Raw genomic sequence first — 25,216 nt, forward strand, 5'->3', positions numbered from 1 at the left:
GGGGTGAGGCCTCAGGGGAAAAGGGGCAGGGCCTAGGGGCCGGGCCCTATTGTGGGCTGGGCCAGTTGTGGGCAGGGCCAGGGACAGCAGTGGGGGTCGTCGGGGTTCCCACTGCCGCTCTGCAGATGGGACCAGTCGAGGCTGGAGGGAGGCCAACAATCGGAGCAGTCTGGGGGTGTCTGCCTCTTGGGAGGAGGGGGGGTCTGCCTCCCGACACTGGGGCGGAGGGGGTGGAGTCTGCCTCCGGAGGTAACTGGGATTCAGCGGGAGGGATGACATTTGCTGGGGAGGCAGGTGGTGGTGGTTGGGGTGGGGGGAGGGGGGGTGTTGGTGTAATTGTCACTTTTGGGGGGTTTGGGCTGAAAATTGGGGCGCCCCTAAACTGGGATGCAGGTCAGGGTTGGCCCGGGAATGGTCGTGGGCGCCACGATCGGGCGATGGCGGGGGTAGAGGGGCAGCACTGGGGGACCCTGGTAGGCCAGCAAATGGGGCGACTGACAGATCGGGATCACTGCGCATGTGCAGAGTTCCGGAAATATCAGACTCCTGCGCAAATAGGCCCCGCCTCTGAACTTCCTGGGTTGGCCTGTTCCAGAGAGGCAATAGGACTGTGCTACTAACCTGAATCTGCAAATGCTTGTGGGTTTAGGTCAAGTCGGTTGCCTTGACGCTCAGGTACTCTGTGCTGGATTAAAGTGCAAGGGAGGGTAGGGGATAACGGGTATCCGGTGACTTTTAACTGTGTTTATTCTGACAATCTGAAAGAGTTATAGTATCATTTGCAGAGCAAGAATCTATAACAGTGTGCAAGTAATGTTACACCTCCCCACGTTACAACAGTAGCAACACTTCAGATGTAAAGCGCTATATAAATGTAGGTCTTTCTATTTTTAAACAGGTAACAGTGCCATCCTCTGTTGGAAATAAGAATAGCAGCAATTATTGTCAATTTGAATGACCTGTGGTCCCTGTCATGATAAATAAAATAGATTAATTAGTTTGCTTTGTTAATGTGTAAATAATATGTAAGCTTACTTCATAGGTTTGGAATTAACCCTTTGTTTTCTTATTCTTAGATATGGTTGGAGTAGGATGTGAGCTCAATGGAGCAACGTATTCCAATGGCCAAAGCTTTCAACCCAACTGCAAATACAAGTGTACCTGTATAAATGGTGCTATTGGCTGCATCCCTGTGTGCAGGCAGTCCCGACCTCCACTTGTCTGGTGTCAGAATCCCAGACGTGTCAAGATGCCGGGAAAATGCTGTGAGCGCTGGATTTGTGATGAATCGGAGAAGCTAAGGAAGACTGCCCCGCGTCATGTGTCCATGTCAGGTAGGAGAACCCAAGCTGATAGAGGAATGCTCGTGTTCTCATTCAATGGAGCTTCCTGGGGATCTTTGCAAACTGCGACCTGAATGGGTGGAGGTAGATTCGATAGTTACTTTCCAAAAGCAATTGGGTAAACACTTGAAAAAATGTGCAGGGCTGTGAAACTCGTCTCTTTTAAAAAGCAAGAACAGGTACAAAGCATTGAATGTTTGTGTCACTCTACAATTCTATCACTAATCTACTTCCCTGCTCTTCCATTTTTGTTCTTTCCCCCTAAAAGCACTACCGCTTATTGGAGTGAGTGCTTCGCAGCTTCTAGTACCTTGTCAAGTGACACTTGTCAACTGTGGTTGTGTTTCTCAGCAGCTAGCTGACTGTAGGGGGGATGCAGGTCGGAAATCACAGCTAATTTGATGATGGATACAGCAGATACCACTCATGAACACATGTCAGCAAGTCACTGGATTCTAATCATAAGTAAGGATCCTGGCCTGTTGTCTCATGTCTGCCAGAGCCTTTGAAACCAGTTGTGCTACCTTCACCCATCCTAACTGGGATGAGCTAACTGAGTGGACTGGACGCAAACCTGGGACATATCCAGTCTCAATTTTACGTTCCAGAGGACTGCTGCAAAACCAGACCATTTCAAGTTATTTTTGACATAACTGATGGCAGTGATGTGTGTCGAGATGTGAAACACATTATCTGCAAACCAAAGTAATTCTAGGTCAATTGGTGACTTTAAAAAAGATTTGGATTTATACTTGTCCAAAACAAAAGGTTTAAGGGTGTAAGATATAGTCAGTAGTCGCACAACACCAGGTTAAAGTCCAACAGTTTATTGATATCATGTGCTTTCGGAGTATTGCCCCTTCCTCAGATGAGTGAAATGAACCCAACTGTCCACTCACCTGATGAAGGAGCAACGATCTGAAAGTTTGTGTTCCCAGATAAACCTGTTGGACATTAACCTGGTGTTGTGAGGCTATTTACTGTGTCCATCCCAGTCCAACGCCAGCATCTCCACATTGGGATGGAAGATATAAGAACATAAGAAATAGGAGCAGGAGTAGGCCATCCAGCCCTTCGAGCCTGCCCCGCCATTCAATAAGATCATGGCTGATCTGTCGCTGCTCAGTTCCACTTACCCGCCCTCTCCCCATAACCCTTAATCCCCTCTCTTATCAAGAACCCATCAACCCGCGTCTTAAAAATATTTAGCGAGGCAGCCTCCACCACTTCAACGGGCAGAGAATTCCAGAGATTTAAGTCAGGTTGAGAAGAGAGTGTGAACATTTTGGATAAAGTGGATAAGCAGTAATTGATTTTGTCATACTGGGGATTGTGAAAAGTGCAGATTTGAATATTCAGGTGTCCCCTGTTCAATCTAAGCTGTATTTTGCCTTTCTGATCACCCCTCTAAATCTCAATTGATCACCTCACCTTCCAGAAAGGCTCACACTTTAACACTTTGTCTTTATATTTCTGAGGTGCATATGTTTCATTTTTGAACTTGGTATCTTTTGGCATCAGAGAACAGAGAAGGTTTTAGCAGGCCTGGCTTGAGAATGATACTAACTCTGCTCTCAATTCTACCCGGTCCCAGCTTACACAGGCCAATCAGAAGCATGGCGCCGTAACTGCTTGGTGCAAACCACGCCTTGGAGCACTTGTTCACAATCTTGCGGAATGGGAGTATCGACAAGGATTTCAAATGAGAACGACCAGTGCAAACTGGTGAAAGAAAGACGCCTTTGCTACTTACGGCCTTGCAATATTGACTTTACGAAGCACATCAAGGTAACACTCCCTTGGTTTACTTCATTAACTCCTTACAGGACCCTCCTAGGGTCTTGCTGATAAATTAGGTATTCTCAGCTTGTATCGGGACTGTCTCAACTTTTTGAGATTCTGAATTGGACTTGATTTGATTGAATTGGATTTAAAAAAAATATTCTCAACCTTTTAACTTAAGATCAAGTGTAGTATCAACACGCTGTGCTTGGGTGAAGTCATATGGTTACAACTTAGCTTCATTTGAAGCAATTTTTAAGAGCAGCATTTCGGCCTTTTGGCTAAGAGACAAATGAGATCAAGCCTTGGAGGACGTGCAGTGCCTACTCCAACCAGCTTGGATCATGTAGATCAAGCCCAAGACAGGAGGTGAGAGCCCTGTCTTGTCAGCTTGGATCAGGAATGTCTCTTGTTGAGACCTTGAATTGGACTTTGATCAGATTGAATTGGATATAAACCAAAAAAAGGTTCAAAACCATGTGGTCCAGGAGGGTTTCCCTTTTCAGTTAAAGAAGATGCTCTGGGAATCTAGTCTATTGCCTTTGCCAGGGAAATCAGGCAGGGTTCCTGCTCAATTGCTATGATTCTTGCTGGAATCAGTGTCGTCTCTGGTACTTGCCCTCCTTCCTCACATGGTCAAACAGTTTCTCAGTATTTACAGCCCAGGGTTATAACCAGGGATAGTTGGCTTAGCTAGGTATTAGGGAGTTTGTAATAGCAGCAGCAAAATGAGGCAATATCTTAAAGGAGGGGTGAATTGAGAAAATGGACTAAATATTGGAGGAAGGGGAATATTCTTTTCCTTTCTTGACAAAGTCCACAGAGAACAGGTGGGGCAATAGAAACACTCAGGATGGAATAATATCATCACATCATTGCAATTTCTCAATCTGAAATAAATCCTTTTGGTGAACAAGCTTCACAGCCATGCTCAGAACTAAACTTATGGGGTCCGGACTTCTGCTACTAAAGGTGGTTAGCTCCAGCCGGGAAATTTCCCAACTCAGCAGACGTACCTTTCAACAGAAAGGCCCCCAGATGGCATGATCTTTATTTCCAGAGGAAGGGAGGGTACGGTCAGGTGCAGATAGAGGTGGTCCCGTTGCTCCCAGAAGCATGGAGGTGGACTGATAAAAAGGCAAGCCTCCAGGACTTCATTATGAGATTTGACTGAGTCCAGACTCACAGATGAATTATCTGACTGAGGTTTTTTGATGGATAGCTGGAAAGAACTGTTGACTTTACTTCATTGACATCTTCATGTGATTACAATAGGTTTTTTTTCTATAATCTATTTTGGCTATGTTTCAATGTTTATTTGCACAAGATTAAGAAGTATTTGAAGTTGCTGTTGTTGATACTTTAATGGTCTGTTTGATTGGCACATTAATAACATTGGAGTAACAGCAGTTTTTTTCAGCAGAAGAATTGTGAATGAATGTTTTTAAACAATTCCATACATTGTTACTATATGGCTCATTGGTTTTGTTTGCAGTGTATACTGAAAAATGGATATGCAAGGTTCATGAGTTGGGACAGTATGAGGGATCACTGGGGATGGGTTTGGATATGTATTGGCATGGAGGGGGCATGGGTAAGACCTTGCTTTCAAAAGGTTCCCAAATCCAGATATTGTTCGTGATTTCTCTGAACCATGAGTCACAGTGAAGCTGACCTGACCATACAAGAATTTCAGAGCATTAAGTTATACCTATATCCCCCAATAGAGCTAGCAGGTCAGGAATATAGGCCTTATCCTGAGCCAGTGAAAATTGAGGGCACTGAGAATGGGGATGAGAATATCGGAATGAGGTTTTGCCTGCCATTATTAAACTGCTCTAGAGTCATTCCAACTGCATGAACATTCAGACCTGAAATTCCACCCAAACCCCGCCAAAACCAAATTTAATAACGACAAGCACCAGATTCAAAGGGTCAAAAAAAGAAGGGTTTACCAGAAGGTTTTGCCTGGCTGCAATAACATTGATTTTAAATTTAGTCAGGCCAACCTGATAGGACAGATCCTCATTTTAAAAAAAATGGACTCTGCACCCGATTTATAATTTGGTCGTTTTAAGGCAAAGTATTGGCTGAGCCAACAGAGCGATCCTAGTGGATGCAAATTTCACAGCCGGCTGGCCTGTTCCGCCATTGGGCAAACAACCTCATCAAATTTAAATCCACAATTACACAAAATGTTGAAATCGTTAAAGTCACTGTGAAGCTGCTGGGTTCTGAAGATACACATTAAGGAAAAAAAATACTCTGAAAAATGATAAACCAGGCACATTTCATTATCCAAAAATGACCCTAACCTTTGTTTATTGGCTCAGCCTTGGACTGGCATGAAGTTGTTCTGTGGCCATAAAGGCTGCCTGTCATCATTCTACATTCAAAAATCAGAAATTCCACTCAAATGACCCAGAAATCACATTAGTAAAAAATATCGCTGCCATCCCCAAGATAGGACAGAAGGTTGGCAATGCTTTCCAATGGCCTATTAGTTTGACGTCAATTGGTCTTGTCAGTTCAGTCAGGTTTGTATCACTGAGTTGCACTAAACGGGAGACACTTTTAATGCTCCTAGGGAGGGGAATTAAAATAAAAAATAACGTCACTTATTTTTCTTTCACTTCAGGATAACTGCAGGAAGTGTGGTCAGGGAAGTTGGCCAAGTTTCTCTTGGGAGTTGAGGGGGTGGGGGACGATGTGCAGTGGGTGGGTAAGGAAGGAACTAATTGAGCTCTTCCAGGTTATGAGAGGAACTGACTTGTTTCAAAGTTGCTCACTGCGGTGGGATTTTTTTCCTATTCTTAGGAAGGGAAAAAGTGTCTGAGTGTCCTGAAGCAGACCCAACCCGTGAACTTCACCTTGTCTGGCTGTGTGAGCCGTCGCACCTACCGACCAAAGTATTGCGGTGTCTGCACGGACGACCGATGCTGCACTCCCCAGAAGTCGAAGACCATCGAGGTGAATTTTGACTGCCCCGATGGGCTGGGCTTCTCCAAGAACCTGATGTGGATAAACTCCTGCTTCTGCAACCTGAGGTGCAAGAACCCCAATGACATTTTTGCAGATCTGTCGTACTATCCCGACTACTCTGAAATCGCAAATTAAGCTTTTAAAAAATGTATGCTCTTCGACTGACTGATGATAGAAGAGGAAGGAAGAGAAGAAAATATATTTTACCCTGAGGAAACGATGGCAATCTTGCAGCTGCCACCAGTGAAGTAATTGCCTGAAAACTATAAATCCCTCTATCTCAGCTCCAAGAAATTAGTATTTTCGACTATAAAAAAGTAAATTTATTTCATCCGTGAAAATGTCCAACAGAAAGAATTAAGAAAGCTTTATTCGCTGTGATGTCACTTTAATATTTAGGTCAACCTCCCGATTGCCAAGGCAGCAATATGTCTTAAAAGAGAAATACATTCCACTGAATAACTTGCTAATTTCTACATTTTCGGTACTTTAAACCACTTTCTCAGTTAGTAGGAATCATTGTTGATGCTCTTGCAGAAGCAGATTTTCATCTGTTTCCATAGTGAGGTTTTTTTCTGGAACTGGTCCCTAGTCTGTTGCCAGAGACTTGTAGCTTGAGGTGGTGCCACTCTGCATCAAACATGGCTGATGGGAATCTCTCCCACGCTTACCATCTGCCAGTGGTGTATGTCGGAAGGATTTTGCAGGCTTCTACATAGACCACACTTTAAACACACCTTCCTTGGCCATCAAGTCCTGGGGTGGGACTCAAACCCAGAGCTTCTGGTTCAGAGGCAGGGACAGTACCCATTGCGCCACAAGACAGCCTTTGTAGGAACCATGTCTTAGCATTGTAAAGCTGAAGATAAAGGTTTGTCAAAAAACCTATTTGAACTAAGAGAAGTATAGTACAGGAGCAGGCCTTTCGGCCCATCAAGCCTGTGCACGTCATGATGTCCTAACTAAACTAAAAAAAACCTACCCTTACTCAGTCCGTATTCCTCTGTTCCCTCCCTATTCATGCACCTATCCAGATGCCTCTTAAGAGTTGTTAGTGTGCCTTCTTCCACCATCTTCTCTAGCAGTGTGTTCCAGGCACCTATCACTCTCCATGTGAAAAGTTTCCCCCTCTCACCTTGAACATGTAATTGTAATTGACATTTCCACCCAGAGAAAAGCTTCTGATTATCCACCCTGTCTATCCTTGTCATAATTTTGTAGACGTCTATCAAGTCTCCCCTCAGCCTCCGTCTTTCCAGTGAAAATAATTCCAGTTTATTCAGCCTCTCCTCATAGCCAACACCCTCATAATCAGACAACATCCTGGTGAACATCCTTTGCACTCTATCCAAAGCTTCCACATCCTTCTGGTAGTGTGAACTGCACACAATACTCCAAATAACATTTGCTCAGAGTCTTCTATACATTCCGGAACACTTTTCAACTATTTGGTTGAAAACTTAAATCTGTTGCCTTGTCCTCCCATTCAAGTAACAGATTAAGATTCCAGGGTGTGATTAACATCTAATGTTGTTAGCTGTGGTGCAGTGGTGGCGCTCAATGAAGTATAGTGTCTATTTCTGCTTTTATTTCTTACATTCTTATACCAATTAGATCATTACAGATCTTTGATCTTGAAATCCAAAAAATGTAGTAAAACATAGATGGAATTTCTCTCCCACGACAGGAGCGCACTGTTGAGATAAATCTTGTTTCCACAAATCTGGCCCTGGAAACGTGTCTCCAATGTTGGGATTTTCATTCTGGGGCAACAGGGTCTCTGGGAGTGGAACCCGCTGCCCCCAGAATTGTGTGCAGAGGTGGCCTGCCTCTGCACTCCAGCATGGTATCCGCGAGTTAAAAAAAATTAAAAAACACTCCAGCACTCATGCCTCACACCCCTCGCCCATCACACATTCTTCATGCCCCATCAATGCAAACACATGCCACCTACCCTCCATTGCTCTTTTTAACCTCTGGGCCAAAGAATGTCCATCAACAATCACCCTTTCCCCTTACACCTACTGTGACAATTCACCTATTATCCACCATGAGCAGACCTCAGGACCCATGTTTGAGATTATATAATTTAAAGTTTGAAGTGCCGATTTGTAGACTTCATCTTTAAAAAAAACATTCATTAAAAATCCATTTACTACATTTATATTCCTTCAACTACATCCTTATGAAAACAAACATTTAATTCAAGTGCTTAATCCATAAGAAAACAAACATTGGAATTTATAGTCCCACTCCAAAAAGTCCCAGAACTACCAATAAAACTGTGAGATGGAAGGCACCCTACCATGATAATGGAAGGTCATGGCATCATTCAGTAATGATAGCCTTCAAACTTATGTCAACAGACAGATTAAATAACAAACAATCATTTCTTAAACACTCCATTCATTTTTCAAAGGTTTAAAAGGCAGGAGCTTTAATTGCATTGACAGCTTGACATTTGCCTTTGATAGTTCATTTCAACACTTCTTGACAGTTCCAATGAGCTCAACAATTAATTAGTTTATGCATAGTTTTCATACATTCATGTCTATTTTTAATAATCCCAAGGGACATATTATCTCTTCCAAGAAACACTTGACCTCCCCCAAAGGTTCCTGGAATCATGTCCAAAGGTGTACCCTGCTTCTCCAAAAGGGTACTTCACCTCTCCAAAGGACTCTATAAAGTTTAGACGTGTTTTTACTAGGTCTAATCTGCATTTGTCATGTTTCTCACACCTGGCTAATGAAAATCAGACATGACTGGGGGTAGCTGACATCCTACTTCTGTGAATTGTGCATGTGGAAATTCTAAGCCAGACAAATTCCTGCCCTCACAAGTAGGTGCTATATTTCGGGGTGGAACTTCCAGAATTCGGCTTATTCCACCATTTTCACAACCATGGAAAAGATGTCCAACATCGTGAACATCCGGGTCATAATGTCTATCTCACAATCACTTGTCCATTGTACTCTGTAGCATATTTTATTCACAGAATTACATTCCTATGGAAACTTGGCTGTTGCTGAGGATTATTCCTTATTATAAAAGGAGAAACACAAGTTTTTACCTGTAAATCAACTTTCCATTTACACCTGATTCAGCACTTAACAGACCTGTGTAAAACTGATCGCCCCATTGTTTTAGTGAAAGAATGGTTACAGCAGTGAAGAAGACCATTTGGCCCATCATTCCTATGTCGGCTATCGGCAAGAGCAACTGCACTCCTCCGCCTTTTCCACATGGGAAAAATAGATAAATTCTATGGGAAAGCCATAGAATTGCAATGAGCCCAAAGAATATTTTACAAATTATTTTAGCCAGGTGCCCAAATGAAACCAACCTCTTCTGAGTTTAAAAATGTCTGAAAGCTCCTATTTACACCTCATTTTATCACAGCTAGTGCATTAGTTTGAAGTTGAGTGTTTCCTAGGCAAACATTTGTAAAGATAAGACTTGCTTGCTTTTTACAGATGCTATTCATTTCCAGACAAAAAGATGAGATATACAGATTAAAATTGTCCCCTATGAACCTTGGTTATGAATAAAATAAATAACATAATAAAGTTTTTAAGTGAGCTCCAGGGTTCAGAAGATATCATCAATGCATTCAGATTCAGAAAAGGTCTTGCAGTCCTCTCAGGCCTTGCCAGAGTCTGCAGAGATATTTGTTGCAAAGTACTCACCTCACAAAGCACTTCTTCCTTTAAAGTGACATCCAATTCATAAGCTTCAGTCATCTGCCCCCTCGCTAAGAAGCCATCAATGTAATTTTAGTCCATGATCAAAGACAGCAGCAGATGGTAAGCAACCAAAATGGATGCAGTTGTGCCAATTTTCCTTAAGCTTGAGATGGTGTCTTTTATGGATGAACAATGATGTACATCATTTTTCTTCTAATAGAGGCAATACTTGATTGATTAGATTCTAAGGTACAGCAAGGTTGTTTTTAAAGGCAGAAGGTGATTTCTTTGCGCATGCTTTGGCCCCAGTTCATGACATGCTGGATTTTTGGAGATGGTTGGGGAGGGCAATACTAGAATTATTGCTTAAGACATGAACAAGGTATGGATAAACATCCAAAGGGATATTGTTGGTGCTGCCACTTCTGAAACTGTGATTCATCTTTTGGCTCAAACAATCCATGTATATGTGATTCAATACAAGGTGCTAGAAGTCTCATCTTTAACAGAGAAGAGGCCCTCCTCCCCCCGCATCATGCAGTAACCTTGCTAGGTTTTTCAATTGAGTTTTACAGCTGGCAACCCCAACTTCAAACCTGAGCCATGGTTCTCACACCTCACCCCCTGATACAAGATGACAATCTAAGAATGAAAAGCTCTCAGAGGTAAACAAACAAAAATGATTGAAAATAAAGTAATGTGAGTTGTGGGTAAATTGTACATTTTATAACCTCTCCCTTTTGCTTACCTTACGTCCACGAGGTGAATTAGTTGCACTGCTCAATGTCATCATGGTGCTCCAACGCAGAATGAAAGTGAAAGTCTATAATTTGTTATCAGGGATACAGTACTATATATGTAAAGGAATTCTTTAATAAAAGAAAATCTATTTAATTCCACTTATGAGTTCTTATGAAATTAAAGGTGCAATTTGAAAGGTCTTGTGTGAGTTTTTTTTACTTTAAGGCATTTCAGAATGTATAACTTCACAAGAAAACAGGCACTTGAAGTTTAATCCTTATTTAATGATAAACGTGATTTGCTTCTATCATCATATTCCAGCTGCCAATGATCTCTAGAAAAGCATGACGGTGTCACTTAGGCGGATTTATGAACTCCCTTTGGTGGTTTTCCCTGGTATCATATACAACAATTCCATTGCCCCTTGAGTAACAAAATTATGCTGACTTTTCCCCCTATCTTCCATTTTACCTACATTTTAAGTTTATGTTTTCCTGAATTTGAAACTTTCAACAGAGTGAAGATTTTCCTTTATATTCCTAAAAGCTTAAAGTAGATCAGAAAGTTTTATTTTCCAAAGAAAACAAACTCAATTTCCCACTCATGGAGTCATTCAGCCAATCGAGTCCATGCCAACTGTAGCGCCATTACAGTCTGTCCAATTTCCCACTCTATCCCTATAGCCCTCAACTGCCTATCTAATTTCCTTTTGAGATCGTTGATCATCTCTGCTTTCAACATCCGAGTAGGCAGCGAGATTCAGATGTTACAGAAAAATAGCTCTTCCTCACTTCTCCCCACTTTTCTTGCCCAAATCCTTAAATCTAAGTCCTCTAATCCTTGCCCTGTCAGCGCACATCCTCTCCAGGAGGAGGGATCGCCCGCAGAGTGGCAGCGGACACCCCTGCCTCCCTCCCTCCCCACCGATCGCCCACAGAGTGGCAGCGGACCTCCCTGCACACCCCCTCACCGCCCCCCCCCCCAACCAGAGATCCATCTGCCACTCCCATCAGTGAGTGATGGGGCTTCCCCCCCCCCCACCACCAGACAGCGATCAGCCCTCTCACACCACCCCCACCGCCACCCCCCCCCCTTTCCCCCACCCAAGATACATCCATCCTGGCTCCTCCTCCACCTGCACCCCCCACCCCCCCCCCCTCAGAGGATGCTCTGACCTGCCTCCTCCTCCTCATACCCCCTCCTCCCCTCTCCCAAAGGATGATCTGGGTCAGAAAGTCGCTGAAGCCACTTTGGAGGTTCCCCTGCAAAATAAAAATCAGCTTCGGATTTTTATTTTGCAGGTTGCTTACAGCGCGGATCCGGAACGGACCAGAAGATGGTAAAGTGGGATTTGGTGGGAGAGTTGGGCACACGGTTCATTAAATCGATTGTGCCCGAATCGGGTGTCGGTAAAGCCGCAATCTGCTCGGATTTGGGTGCAGATTGCGTTAAAGGCCTGACACCCGAACTTACCACGATTTCATACCCGAAAACGGGTGCGAATGTTTGGTAAAATTGGGCCCACTGTGTTCAAACCTAGTGACGATAAAAATCACCTCTTAACATTCAATGACATTATTAATGCTGAGTCACAAACCATCCCAATAACTACTAACTAAAAATTCAACTGGGCTAGACATATAATTGGTGTGGCTATCAGTGTAAATTAGGTGGGCATCCTATGGCAAATGGTGATCTGAGTCTCCAAAACCTCACCACCATCGGCAAGATGTACAGCAAGAGTGTGACGAGATACTTTTCATCTATCAGAGTGGTATAGATGCAAAAAACATGCAAGAAGCTCTTCATCATCCAGGGTAAAGCAGTCCACTCAGTCAGAATCTCATTCACTCACCCACACATCCATCCCATCCACCACTCTCATATCATAGCTCCGTTTACAAGGTAAACTGCAATGACTCACCAAAACTTCAGTAGCACCTCCCAACCCACAACCATCACAACACTGAAAGTAGGGGCTGCAGGTTCATGGGAGTATCTTCAGTGGGTCAACAATCTGGAACTCCTGACCTAACAGTATGGAGGGAATAGTTTTGGTGCACAGAATGCATCAGTTGAAACACAGGTCCTACCATCACCCTTTCAGCCTGTGGTAGTGAATTCTGCAGGTTGACCACTCTCTGGGTGAAATTTCTCATCTCTGTCCTAAATGGTCTACCCTGTACTGTGACCCTGGTTCTGGGCAGCGCCATCATCAGGAGCATCTTTCTTTGCATCTACCCTGTCTAGTTCTATTAGAATTTTAAGGATTTCTATGAGGTCTTCCCTCATTCCTCTAAACTCCAGCGAATATAATCCCAACCAACTCCATCTCTTGTACGTCAGTCCTACCATCCCAGGAATCAGTCTGGTAAACCTTCTCTGCATTCCCTCTCGAGCAAGAACATCCTTTCTCAGATAAAGAGATTGTAGGCTTGTCAGAAATACCTACATTGAGTCAGCATGGAACCAGGACCTTTGATCCAACTTGTCCATGCCGCCCCCTTCTTTTAACCATAAGTCTAGTCCTAATTGCCCATGTTTGGCCTATATTCCTCGATACCCATCTTACCCATGTAACTGTCTAAATGTTTTTTAAAAGTCAAAATCATCTTGAGATTTACATCTTGAGATTTTTTTTAAAAAATGTACATCTCATTGATATTTAGATTCCTTGCTTCAATGCTAATTATTCCACACATCCATGAACTTCCAACAGCTACCTACTGTCTCAATAACCCAGCAGATCCAACCTCTCTGAATATGGCACTGTGGCCAATAGTTACCACTGATGCCTCACAGTACCACCCACCTGGGTTTGATTTTGGCCTTGGGTAACTGTCTGTGTGGAGTTTGCACGTTCTCCCCGTGACTGCGGGTGTTTTCTCCAAGTGCTTCAGTTTCCCCCCACAGTCCGAAGATGTGCAGGTTGGGTGGAATGGCCATGCTCAATTGCTCCTTAGTGTCCAATGCTGTGTAAGTTAGATGGATTAGCCCTGGTAAATGTGTCCGGTTAGGGGGATAGTGCAGAGTGGAGTGCTTGGATGGGATGCTTTTTAGAGAGTCAGTGCAGACTCAATGCACCAAATGGTCTGTTTCTGTACTGTATGGTTTCTATGGTTGCATTCTTCGTCATTATTTAGTCTGCCTACTATTTTGCTACCTAGAAACTCGCTAATTTAATGTCTTGATTCAAATCATGTTAAGTTTCGGCTATTGTTCAGCGCTAGCACACATCTCTTAGCTGGTTGTGGGTTGAAGATCCACTACAATGATACAATGATACGAGCCCGTAATGCTGGGTTGACATTGCAATGCACTGAGAGAGTGCTCCACTCTTTGAAGGGCCAGGTTTCAGAAGAAATATTAAATTGAGGCCACCTCTGAAAAAGCACCAGAGAATCTTTTATATTCATTTGAGAGGACAAAGAGCAGGTGATTATCTTTGACTCTGGCCACTGTTTTCCTCAATTAACATTGCTGACTTATGATATCTGGTCATTGTGACATTGCTGTTTGTGATAGCTTGGGAACCATTCGGCCCGAGTTAAGAAGCAAGAAAGGTATAGTCACCCTGCTGAGGATATTCTATTGACCTCCACAGTGTGAGAGAGAGAGATAGAGGAGCAAATCTGCAAGGAGATCAATACAGTGGTGACACTAGGGAATTTTAGTTTCCCAAATATTAAATGAAATGTTCAAGAAAAGGGAAAGGAGGATGAATTTCTGAAATGGGGGCGGCAGGATTTTACAGCCTTGCTCATTCCAAAACCATATAATCGGGCCTGAGGACAACAGACCTTTCCATGATCTGCCCGTCACCCACTCCAATTCTCATGGCGGGCGGGATGGTAAAATTCTGGTCGTGATTGTAGTGTTCAATGGGAACACGATCTGGAGAACTTGCTTGAACAGTATGATCTGGAAAGGAGGTACTACTCCATCCACTGTTGCAGAATGAGATGTGTCAAGTGGACTAGGTTTCTGTGGAGGAACAGTTAGCTAAGATCGATAATCATATAATAAAATTCAGTTTAACGATGGAATAGGGCAAAGAACAATCTTAAGTAGAAGCTGTAATTTGGAAAAGGGCGAAGTTCGACCATTGCCATTTCCATCTAGAAGGACAAGGGCAACAGATAAATGGGAACACCACCACCTGCAAGTTCCTTTCCAAGACGCTCACTATCCTGACTTGGAAATATATCACCATTCCTTTGCAGTCGCCGGTTCAAAATCCTGGAATTCCCTCTCTAACGATATTGTGGGTCAATCCATAGCACGTGGAAGGCAGTGTTTCAAAAAGGCAGCTCACCACCACCTTCTCAAGGGCAACTAGGGGCGGGCAATAAATGCTGATTAGCCAGCGATGCTCGTGTACCCATACTAAATAAAAAACGTTCAATGGAATGACAAGGGAACTAGCCAGAATACAAAGGAACCAAAGTCTGATGGGAAGAATTGTAAAGGGACAAGTGATTTTTAAGGAGGGGTTGTTTCAGGTACAGGATAGGTATATTCCAAAACTGAGGAAATGTAGTGAAACCAAGGTCTTGGATAATGAGGGAAACGGTGAATATGATGAAACAAAAAATGATGTATGATGCATACCAGGTGAATTCTCAAGTAAGAACTTAGCCAAATACAATAAAGTGAGAGGGGAAGTGAAGAGGAAAATGAGTCTGACGAGGAGAGCATATGACAATGGATGACAATCAGTATAAAAGGAAACCTAAAAATTTTCTAACAGCATTAAATAGTGAGGGATAGCAAGAGGCAGAGTGGGTCCTATTAGGGGCAAAGAAAATGATATAAATTTAGGGCACAGGGAAAGCCGAAAACATTTAACAAGTACTTTATATTAGTGTTCATTAAAGAAGAGGATGATGACAAGATATCAGTAGAAAATGACAGTGATAATGGATGGGCTGAAAATTGATAGATAGGAAATGCTAGCTATCCTTAAGATAGACAAGTCACCTGGTCCGGGTGCCTTGCATCCAAGGCTGCTAAAGAAAGTGGGAGTGGAAATAACGAAAGGACTTAACATAATCTTCCAAACTTCCTGAGGCATGGGTAGGTTCCAGAGGATTGGATGGTGGCAAGTATTCAAATTAGGATGCAAAGACATTCCTAATAATTACATCTAACAGAGGCAGCAGAGGAACATTCTGGGAGAAGCCATCACGACTGAAAAATGGACCACAAGACTGTTAGGGCACTTGAGGAGGTGCATTGATTTACAAGAATGATTCCAGAGATGAGGGATCTTAGTTACAGGATTATGTTGGAGAAGCTGGCTCAGTAGGGTCATCGCAGTCTGACATTCTGAGGATCTGCAAATCCTTCTATGCCGGACTGTATGACCTGAAGCCAACAGACAGCACGGCCTCCCTGTTGTCTATCACGCAGGTCTTAGATGATGGCGAGCGGGACAGCCTGGACAGACCGGTGTCTCTGGACGAGCTGACCAAGGCCGTCGAGTCCTTACAGAAGGGTAAAACTCCCGGAAGCGACGGCTTACCGGCTGAATTTTACTCGGCGTTGTGGGACTTGACGGGCCCGGACCTCCTGGGAGTATACAAGAGTATGCTTCTGGAGGGCAGGATGTCAGAATCCATGAGGAAAGGCATCATTACCCTCATCTACAAGCAGAAGGGGGAGAGGGAAGAAATTCGGAATTGGCGACCCATTTCACTATTGAACGTGGATTACAAAATTCTAGCCAAGGTCATCGCCAACCGGGTCAAGTCTGCTCTGGGGTCAGTGATCCATCCTGATCAAACCTGTGCTGTACCTGGCAGGAAGATCTCTGACAGCCTCGCGCTACTCAGGGATACGATCGCCTACGTGCAGGACAGGCAGGTGGATACGTGCCTCATCAGCCTCGACCAGGAGAAGGCGTTTGACAGAATATCGCACAGCTACATGATGGATGTGCTCTCCAAAATGGGCTTTGGGGAGGGAATACGCAATTGGATCTGGCTGCTCTACACAGACATCAGTAGCGCAGTTTCAGTCAATGGGTGGGAAACAGGTAGCTTTCAAATCAGGTCTGGAGTCAGACAGGGCTGCCCTCTCTCCTCCGTCCTTTTTGTGTGTTGCATTGAACCCTTTGCCGAGGCCCTCAGAAGCGACCCAGGCATCAAAGGGGTGACAATCCCAGGCAGCGGAGGCACGCAGGTCAAAGCCTCCCTGTACATGGATGACGTGGCTGTCTTCTGCTCGGACCCATCGTCTGTTCGCAGGCTCCTCCAGGTCTGCGAGCAGTTCCAGCTGGCCTCGGGAGCCAAAGTCAACCAGGGAAAGAGCGAGGCCATGTTCTTTGGGAACTGGGCCGACAAATCCTTTGTCCCCTTCACCGTCAGGGCAGAGTGCCTAAAGGTGCTGGGGATATGGTTCGGAGCGGCAGGGGCATGCATCAAAAACTGGGAGGAGCGCATCGCGAAAGCCAGGCAGAAACTCGGCTTGTGGGAGCAACGCTCGCTCTCCATAACAGGGAAAAACCTGGTGATCCGGTGCGAGGTGCTGTCTGTGTTGTTGTACGTGGCGCAGGTGTGGCCTATCCCCAAATCCTGCGCTGCAGCAGTGACGCAGGCCATCTTCAAGTTTATCTGGAGATCAAAGATGGATCGCGTCCGGAGGGAGGCGATGCACAAATCTCCAGAGAACGGAGGGAAAGACGTTCCCAACGCCGCCCTCATCCTGATGGCCACCTTTGTGTGTGGCTGCATCAAGCTGTGCGTAGATCCTTGGTACACCAACAGCAAGTGCCACTACTTTTTGAGGTTCTACCTGTCCCGAGTGTTGCGAAGGATGGGTCTGGCCACACTGCCGCGGAACACTCCGAGTAGTTGGACCGTACCGCAGCACCTGTCCTTCGTAGAAAAATTTTTCCGCAAACACACCTTTGACCACACGGCGATTAAGCAGTGGTCAGCGCGTAACGTCCTTGGGGCCCTGAGAGAAAAGGAGACGGCGGATCCTGTCGGATGGTTCCCTGAGCAGACTGTCAGTGTCATCTGGCAGAACGCCTCATCACCAGAACTGACAAACAAGCACCAAGATCTGGCTTGGCTGGTGGTGAGAAGGGCACTTCCCGTCAGATCCTTTATGCACGCTCGAGGTCTCAACATCACCGCACGCTGCCCTCGAAGCGGCTGCGGGGCTGACGAGACGGTCGCACACCTCCTTGTGGAATGTGCCTTTGCAAAGAAGGTCTGGAGTGAGATGCAGTGGTACTTGTCGAGGTTCGTCCCGAGCAGCTCGGTGACGCAGGACTCTGTGCTCTACGGGCTGTTTCCGGGGACGCACACCGAGACAAACATCAACTGCTGCTGGAAGGTCATCAACTCGGTGAAGGACGCACTTTGGTCCGCCCGAAACTTGCTGATCTTCCAGCTGAAAGAACTGTCCTCAACTGAGTGTTGCAGACTGGCACATTCCAAGGTCCAGGACGACGTGCTGAGGGACGCGCTGAAGCTTGGGGCAGCTGCCGCAAAGGCACAATGGGGAAAGGCCACACTGTAAGGCCTTTTAACGGAGGCAGACCGAGGGCCCAGGAACTGCAGAATACCCTCGACCTGCGTAACTGTGTGCCAATCTGACCACTAACGGCACACAGAAATCTATTGAGGCATGTATATATTTTTAAGAACTGAAATGTAATTCTTGTAATTAGTACAAATATGTAAATATTTGAGACATGGATATAGTTTTTTTAAGTATTGAAATGTAGACACTGTAATTTGGACAGATCTGTAAAAATGTTTTGATTCCACATTGCTTTGCTATTCGAAGCCCTGTACATTTGCAATGGATTACTTGAGATTTTTATGAATAAAGTATATTTTTGGAAAAAGAAAAAAAAAATTATGTTGGAGAAGCTGGTGTTGTTCTCCTTGGAACAAGAAAATTGAGTGAAGATTTGATGGAGTTGTACAAGACGATGAACAACTTAGGTAAGGTGGTCAGCAAAAAGCTACTCCTTTTAGCTGACTCTGCAAGGAGTAGATGACACAGATTTTAGGTCCTGAGTAAGATGAGCACTGAGTAAGAGGGCACTGTGAAAAACTTTTCTGAAGCACATGGTAATGGCCTGGAACTTGCTACCTTTGAGGAGGGGTGGAATGAATCATTTCAAAATGAAATTGGAGGGCATATTTAGAAAATAAACTTGCATGGATGAGGGGATGGAGTGGGTGAAACATGGAAACATAGAAGATAGGAAGATAGGAGTACAATATCAAAGGTGGGACTCTTAGCAGGAGTACAATATTAAGGGTAGGACTCTTAGCAGTGTAGAGGAGCAGAAGGATCTTGGGGTCCGGGTCTATAGGACTCTTAAATCAACCTCGCAGGTGGAGGAGGTGGTCAAGAAGGCGTATGGTGTACTAGCCTTCATTAATCAAGGGATTGAGTTTAGGAATCGGGAGGTAATGCTGCAACTTTATAAGACCCTTGTCAGACCCCACTTGGAGTACTGTGTGCAATTCTGGTCACCTCACTACAAGAAGGATGTGGAAACTATTGAGAGGGTGCAAAGGAGATTTGCAAGGATGTTGCCTGGATTGCTTGGCATGCCTTATGAGGATAGGTTGAGGGAGCTAGGTCTTTTCTCCCTGGAGAGACGAAGGTTGAGAGGCAACCTGATTGACGTTTATAAGATGTTGAGAGGTATAGATAGGGTGGATTCTCGGAGGCTATTTCCCAGGGCTGAAATGGTCACTACGAGGGGACACATAGAACATAGAACATAGAACATTACAGCGCAGAACAGGCCCTTCGGCCCACGATGTTGCGCCGACCAGTTACAAAAACAATGACCCACTAGCCTATACCAATCCCTTTTCGTCCATAAACCTATCCAGAGATCTCTTAAACGCCCCCAAACTAGACGCATCTACAACTGCAGCAGGCAGGGCATTCCAATCCCTCACCACCCGCTGGGTAAAGAACCTACCCCTGACATCCGTCCTGTAGCTACCCCCCCTTAATTTAAAGTCATGCCCCCTCGTGCTAGCTTTCTCCATCCGAGGAAAAAGGCTATCACTATCCACCCTATCTAAACCTCTAATCATCTTATATGTTTCAATAAGATCCCCTCTTAGCCGCCTTCTTCCCAACGAAAACAACCCTAGATCCCTCAGTCTCTCCTCATAGGACCTCCCCACCATACCAGGCAACATCCTAGTAAACCTCCTCTGCACCCTCTCCAACGCCTCCACATCCTTCTTGTAATGCGGGGACCAGAACTGCACACAGTACTCCAAGTGCGGCCGCACTAGAGTAGTGTACAGTTGCAACATTACACTGCGACTCCTAAATTCAATCCCCCTACCAATAAACGCCAAGACACCGTACGCCTTCTTGACAACCTTATCTACTTGATTCCCAACTTTCAGGGATCTATGTACACACACACCTAGATCCCTCTGTTCATCCACACTATTCAAAGTCCTCCCGTTAGCCCTATACTCGACACATCTGTTGCTCCTACCAAAGTGAATTACCTCACACTTCTCCGCATTAAATTCCATCCGCCACCTCTCGGCCCAGCTCTGCAACCTATCTAAGTCTCCCTGCAGACTATGACACCCTTCCTCACAATCTACCACACCTCCAACTTTGGTGTCATCAGCAAATTTACTAATCCACCCAACTATACCCTCATCCAGATCATTAATAAAAATTACAAACAACAGTGGCCCCAAAACAGATCCCTGAGGCACACCACTCGTAACTGCACTCCATGATGAATATTTACCATCCACCACCACCCTCTGTCTCCTATCTGATAGCCAATTCCTGATCCAACTTCCTAGATTACCCACAATCCCATACATCTGCATTTTCTGCAGAAGCCTACCATGGTGAACCTTATCGAACGCCTTACTAAAATCCATGTATACCACGTCAACTGCCTTACCCCCATCCACCTCTTTGGTCACCTTCTCAAAAAACTCAATAAGGTTAGTAAGGCACGACCTACCTGCTACAAAACCATGCTGACTATTTCTAATCAATTCATTACACTCCAAATAACTATAAATCCTATCCCTAATAATTTTTTCTAAGACCTTGCCCACAACAGAAGTAAGACTCACCGGTCTATAATTCCCGGCAAAGTCTCTGTTCCCCTTCTTAAACAATGGGACAACATTCGCTATCCTCCAATCCTCCGGGACTACACCAGAGACCAATGACGACCTGAAGATCTGAGCCAGAGGCTCTGCAATCACCTCTCTAGCCTCCCAGAGAATCCTAGGGTAGATCCCATCCGGACCAGGGGACTTATCTATTTTCAGCCCCTCAAGAATTTCCAGCACATCCTCTTTATCAACCGTAATACTGTCTATTTTACACCCCTGCAACCCAATGTCCTCCTCAGCTATATTCATGTCCCCCTGCGTGAACACCGAAGAGAAATATTGGTTCAATACTTCTCCAATCTCCTCCGGTTCCACACACAACTTCCCCCTGCTGTCTGTAACTGGCCCTAATCTTGCCCTGACCAACCTTCTGTTCTTGACATACTTATAGAACGCCTTAGGATTCTCCTTAATCCTATCAGCCAAAGTCTTCTCATGTCCTCTTTTAGCCCTTCTCAACTCACTCTTCAACTCCCTCCTAGCCAATCTAAAGCTTTCTAGTGCACTATCTGAGCCCTCCAATCTCATCCGAACATAAGCCTCCTTTTTCTTTTTAACCATCGACTCAACTCTTTTAGTGCACCACGGTTCCCTAGATCTACCAAATCCACCATGCCTGACAGGGACATACCTATCAAGGACTCGCAGTAGCTGCTCCTTGAAAAAATTCCACATTTCAGATGTTCCCAGTCCCTGTAATCCCCTAATCCAATCCATGCTTCCTAATTCACTCCTGATAGCCTCATAATTGCCCTTACCCCAGCTAAAATTGCTGACCCGAGGTTCACGCCTATCTCTTCCCATCACTAAGGTGAACGTAACCGAATTGTGGTCACTATCACCAAAATGCACACCAACTTCCAAGTCTAGCACCTGGTCTGGCTCATTTCCCAGCACCAAATCCAATATAGCCTCACCTCTAGTTGGCCTGTCTACATACTGAGACAAAAAACCTTCCTGCACGCTTTGTACAAACACTGACCCCTCTAGCGAGCTAGAACTATAGCAACTCCAATCAATATTCGTAAAGTTAAAGTCCCCCATAACAATTACCCTATTACTTTCACTCCTAACCAGGATTGTCTCCGCAATCCTTTCCTCAACCTCTCTAGAACTTTTAGGAGGTCTATAAAAGACTCCCAACAGGGTGACCTCTCCTCTCCTATTTCTAATCTCCGCCCATACTACCTCAACTGACAAGTCCTCATCAAACTTTCTCTCCGACACTATGATACAGTCCTTGACTAGCAATGCTACCCCACCCCCCCTTCTACCTTCTTCTCTACTCCGACTAAAGCATTTGTACCCCGGAACCTGCAACATCCATTCCTGACCCTGCTCTATCCAAGTCTCAGAAATGGCCACAACATCAAAGTCCCAGGTACTGATCCACGCTGCAAGTTCATCCACTTTATTGCGAATACTCCTCGCATTAAAGTACACGCATTTCAAACCCTGCTCCGCCCCACCCCCACTATGCCGTGCCTTGCATTCCCCAATTATGCCCCCCTCACTTTCACCCCCTTTCCTCACTATCCCTCCCCCCCTCCGAATCAGTTTAAACCTTCCTGCATCGCTTTTGCAAATTTACCCCCCAGGATATTGATTCCCCTCTGGTTCAGGTGTAGACCATCCCTCTTATAGAGGTCCCACCTTCCCCAGAATGAGCCCCAATTGCTCAAGTACCTGAACCCCTCCCTCCTGCACCATCCCCTCAGCCACGAGTTCAAACTTTCCCTCTCCCTATTCCTCTCTAATCTATCCCGTGGCACAGGCAAGAGTCCAGATATAACTACTCTTTCTGACTTCGCCTTGAGTTTCCACCCCAACAGGTTTAAGGTGCTGGGGAACAGGTACAGAGGAGATGTCAGGGGTAAGTTTTTCACTCAGAGGGTGATGAGTGAGTGGAATTGGCTGCCGTCAGTGATGGTAGAGGCGAATTCGTTGGGGTCTTTTAAGAAACTTCTGGATGAGTACATGGGATTTAATGGGATTGAGAGTTATAGATAGGCCTGTTAGGTTTGGATATGATCGGCGCAATTTGTGGGCCGAAGGGCCTGTTTGTGCTGTAGTGTTCTATGTTCTATAAACAGGAGGAGGCCAATTTGCTTTTTGAGTCTGCTCTGCCATTCATTATGATTATGGCTGATCGTCCAACTCAATAGCCTAATCCTGCTTTCTCCTCATAATCCTTGATCCCATTCACCCGTCTCTTGAATGCATTCAATGTTTTGACGCCAACAACTTCCTGTGGTAATGAAATAAAATCAGTGGAGAATGTGGCATCGATCCCACTGCCTCTCATGCAAAGCAAGTGCTCTATCATTTGAGCTAATTCCCCCAACTTGACATTGACTGACTGACTGGATTGTTCCATAAAGAGCTGGGATAGACTTGGTGGGCTGAATGTCCTTCTCCTGTACCATAATGATGCTATATCCTGGAATTGTAATGTTGTTCTTTAAAGTGGAAATTCCTGTCCCTGGATTCTAGATTACTTTGATAGAATAATTATTCGCTACTTACAAACTTGAAAGAATATTCACTGGCCCATCAATGACCCGGAGCTTAGTTTCTGAGCAAACTGACTTATTATTCATTGGGGACATGGGCATTGCTGGTTGGCCAGCATTTATTGCCCATCCCAGATGAGGACGGCAGATTTCCTTCCTTAAGGGTCATTAGTGAACCAGATGGATTTTTCCGACAATCGACAACAGTTTCATGGTCATCAGTAGATTCTTAATGCCTGATATTTTTAATTGAATTCAAATTATACCATCTACCATGGTGGCATTTGAAACTGGGTCCCCAGAACATTAGCTAAGTTTCAGGAATAATAGTTAGCAAAAATACCACTAGACTATCATCTCCCTGACTTGAAATTGGATTGATTTTAGTTGAGTTGAAGGTCAGGTAGGTTTAAGTTTCTTGTTCATTCTGCTAATTGCCTCCATGCCAATAAGTTATTTACTGAAGGTGAGGTGCAGCATTGCAGTAAGATGGAGAAGTATGTTGTTATGATGACACAATCTTATTTGACCGCAGTGTTCACTAAGATAGGTCTCTGGTGGTTCCATTGTTGAGGATCATGGCTTGAACATCATCGGAGTAGATGGAGGATGATAAATTTCTGAAGACAACTGTTGTGTTCAATTGTTTTTTTTTGATTGTGTCTGTTGATAGCCCACAGTACAGTGAACAATGATTCAAGCCTGTGGGTTTGGTTAGAGAAACAAAAAAAACCTTGGTTTCCCTCTAGTCTTTAACTAGCATAATATGAAACTTTTCCAACTAACTCGAATAGAGTACTTTGGAAGATTGGCTCAGCCAACTGTAATATGTTCATCTACTCCAAGAAGGAGTAGATGAGGAAACCATCTGATCCTGGGTGTTCGCCACAATTTAGTTTTTCTTCAGTACTGTAATTCTCTTAATTTTAAGTCACTGACCTTAATTCAGCATTAGTTCCTTGAAGCATTTAGTATACTGGCCTCTTCCTTTACTGTAAATACTGACAAAACATGTGTGCCATATCCTTGACAATATCATTGATATTAGTTTGAGGCCTACTTTGCTCCTTGCCTATTCTTTTTCCTAATGCAGTTGTAAACATTTTAATGATTTTTTTTAAAAAACCCTTCCAAGTTTCTTTTCATACTTCCTATGGCATCAGGGTAGGAGCAAGGAGGTGCAGAATGATTGATTTCTTGAAGATGGCTGCTGGTCAACACTTAGCTGCAGCTTAAGTCTCGATACTGTCCTTTTGTAGGTTTTATTGGCTGCTTCATTATCAAAGGGATGGTCAGTGAACGTTAACTCATGATCTTATGATGGAAGGAAGACCATTAAGGAACCAAGGAAGAGTTGACCCAAGAATATTGCCCCGCAGAACTTAAGAACATATTGAAAGGATGTTCTAAGGTCTTAATTCTTGACTTCACCAACCATCTTTCTTTGCCTGAGATACAATTCTCATTACATAACTGGGAATTTCTATGCAAATAGTCCTTCTCTTTTAGCCAAAATAAACCCAATTATCCATTTTAAGCATTGGTATTGGAGTGTTGGATACCATTTACAATCAACCAATTATGTATCCATTGCAAAATATTTACTTTGATTGCTTTATTTGTTCAGTGCCATCCCTGGCTCTACCTTAAATCAAGATCCCTTGTCACACCTAGAAAAAAAACCCCAGCAAATTATATTAGGAAGGGGTGCCTTGCTAAGATTTTTATTCCATTGGAGTGGTCAGAATCCATTTGCTTATCATAATAGTACAATGTGCTAAGTAGGTAAACAAACTGCACTGCTACATAGTTTACTGGCATCCTGATTTGTTAAAATCTTTTATAGCTCTCTCCACAACCACTTTGCACTTAAGAGGTAAATTGTTCTTGCAGTAATTGGCACTCACTACTTTAACCTCGATCTTGAGCTCATGGTGGAGCATTAGACACAGTGCAAAATGATTTTTGGTGAAAATTCAGTATTACATTTTTTGAAGCATGAAATTCCACCCATAGTT

At 44.3% G+C, this 25,216-nt stretch overlaps 1 protein-coding gene across 1 annotated transcript in view; it reads left to right on the plus strand.

The window, feature by feature from the left end:
* The window catches only part of ccn4b (cellular communication network factor 4b), a 67,525-nt gene extending 56,810 nt beyond the window's left edge, over positions 1-10,715 (plus strand). The window contains exons 3-5 of the mRNA XM_080194564.1: positions 1,077-1,334; positions 2,938-3,131; positions 5,943-10,715. Of these exons, the coding sequence (XP_080050690.1) occupies positions 1,077-1,334; positions 2,938-3,131; positions 5,943-6,242 (752 nt within the window). The 3' untranslated portion in view covers positions 6,243-10,715. The remainder of the gene's footprint in view (positions 1-1,076; positions 1,335-2,937; positions 3,132-5,942) is intronic.
* The last annotated feature ends 14,501 nt before the right edge of the window (positions 10,716-25,216 follow it).

The sequence above is a fragment of the Carcharhinus amblyrhynchos genome, chromosome 8 (genome assembly GCF_965287045.1).
Source record: "Carcharhinus amblyrhynchos chromosome 8, sCarAmb.v2.hapA, whole genome shotgun sequence".
NCBI lineage: Eukaryota > Metazoa > Chordata > Chondrichthyes > Carcharhiniformes > Carcharhinidae > Carcharhinus > Carcharhinus amblyrhynchos.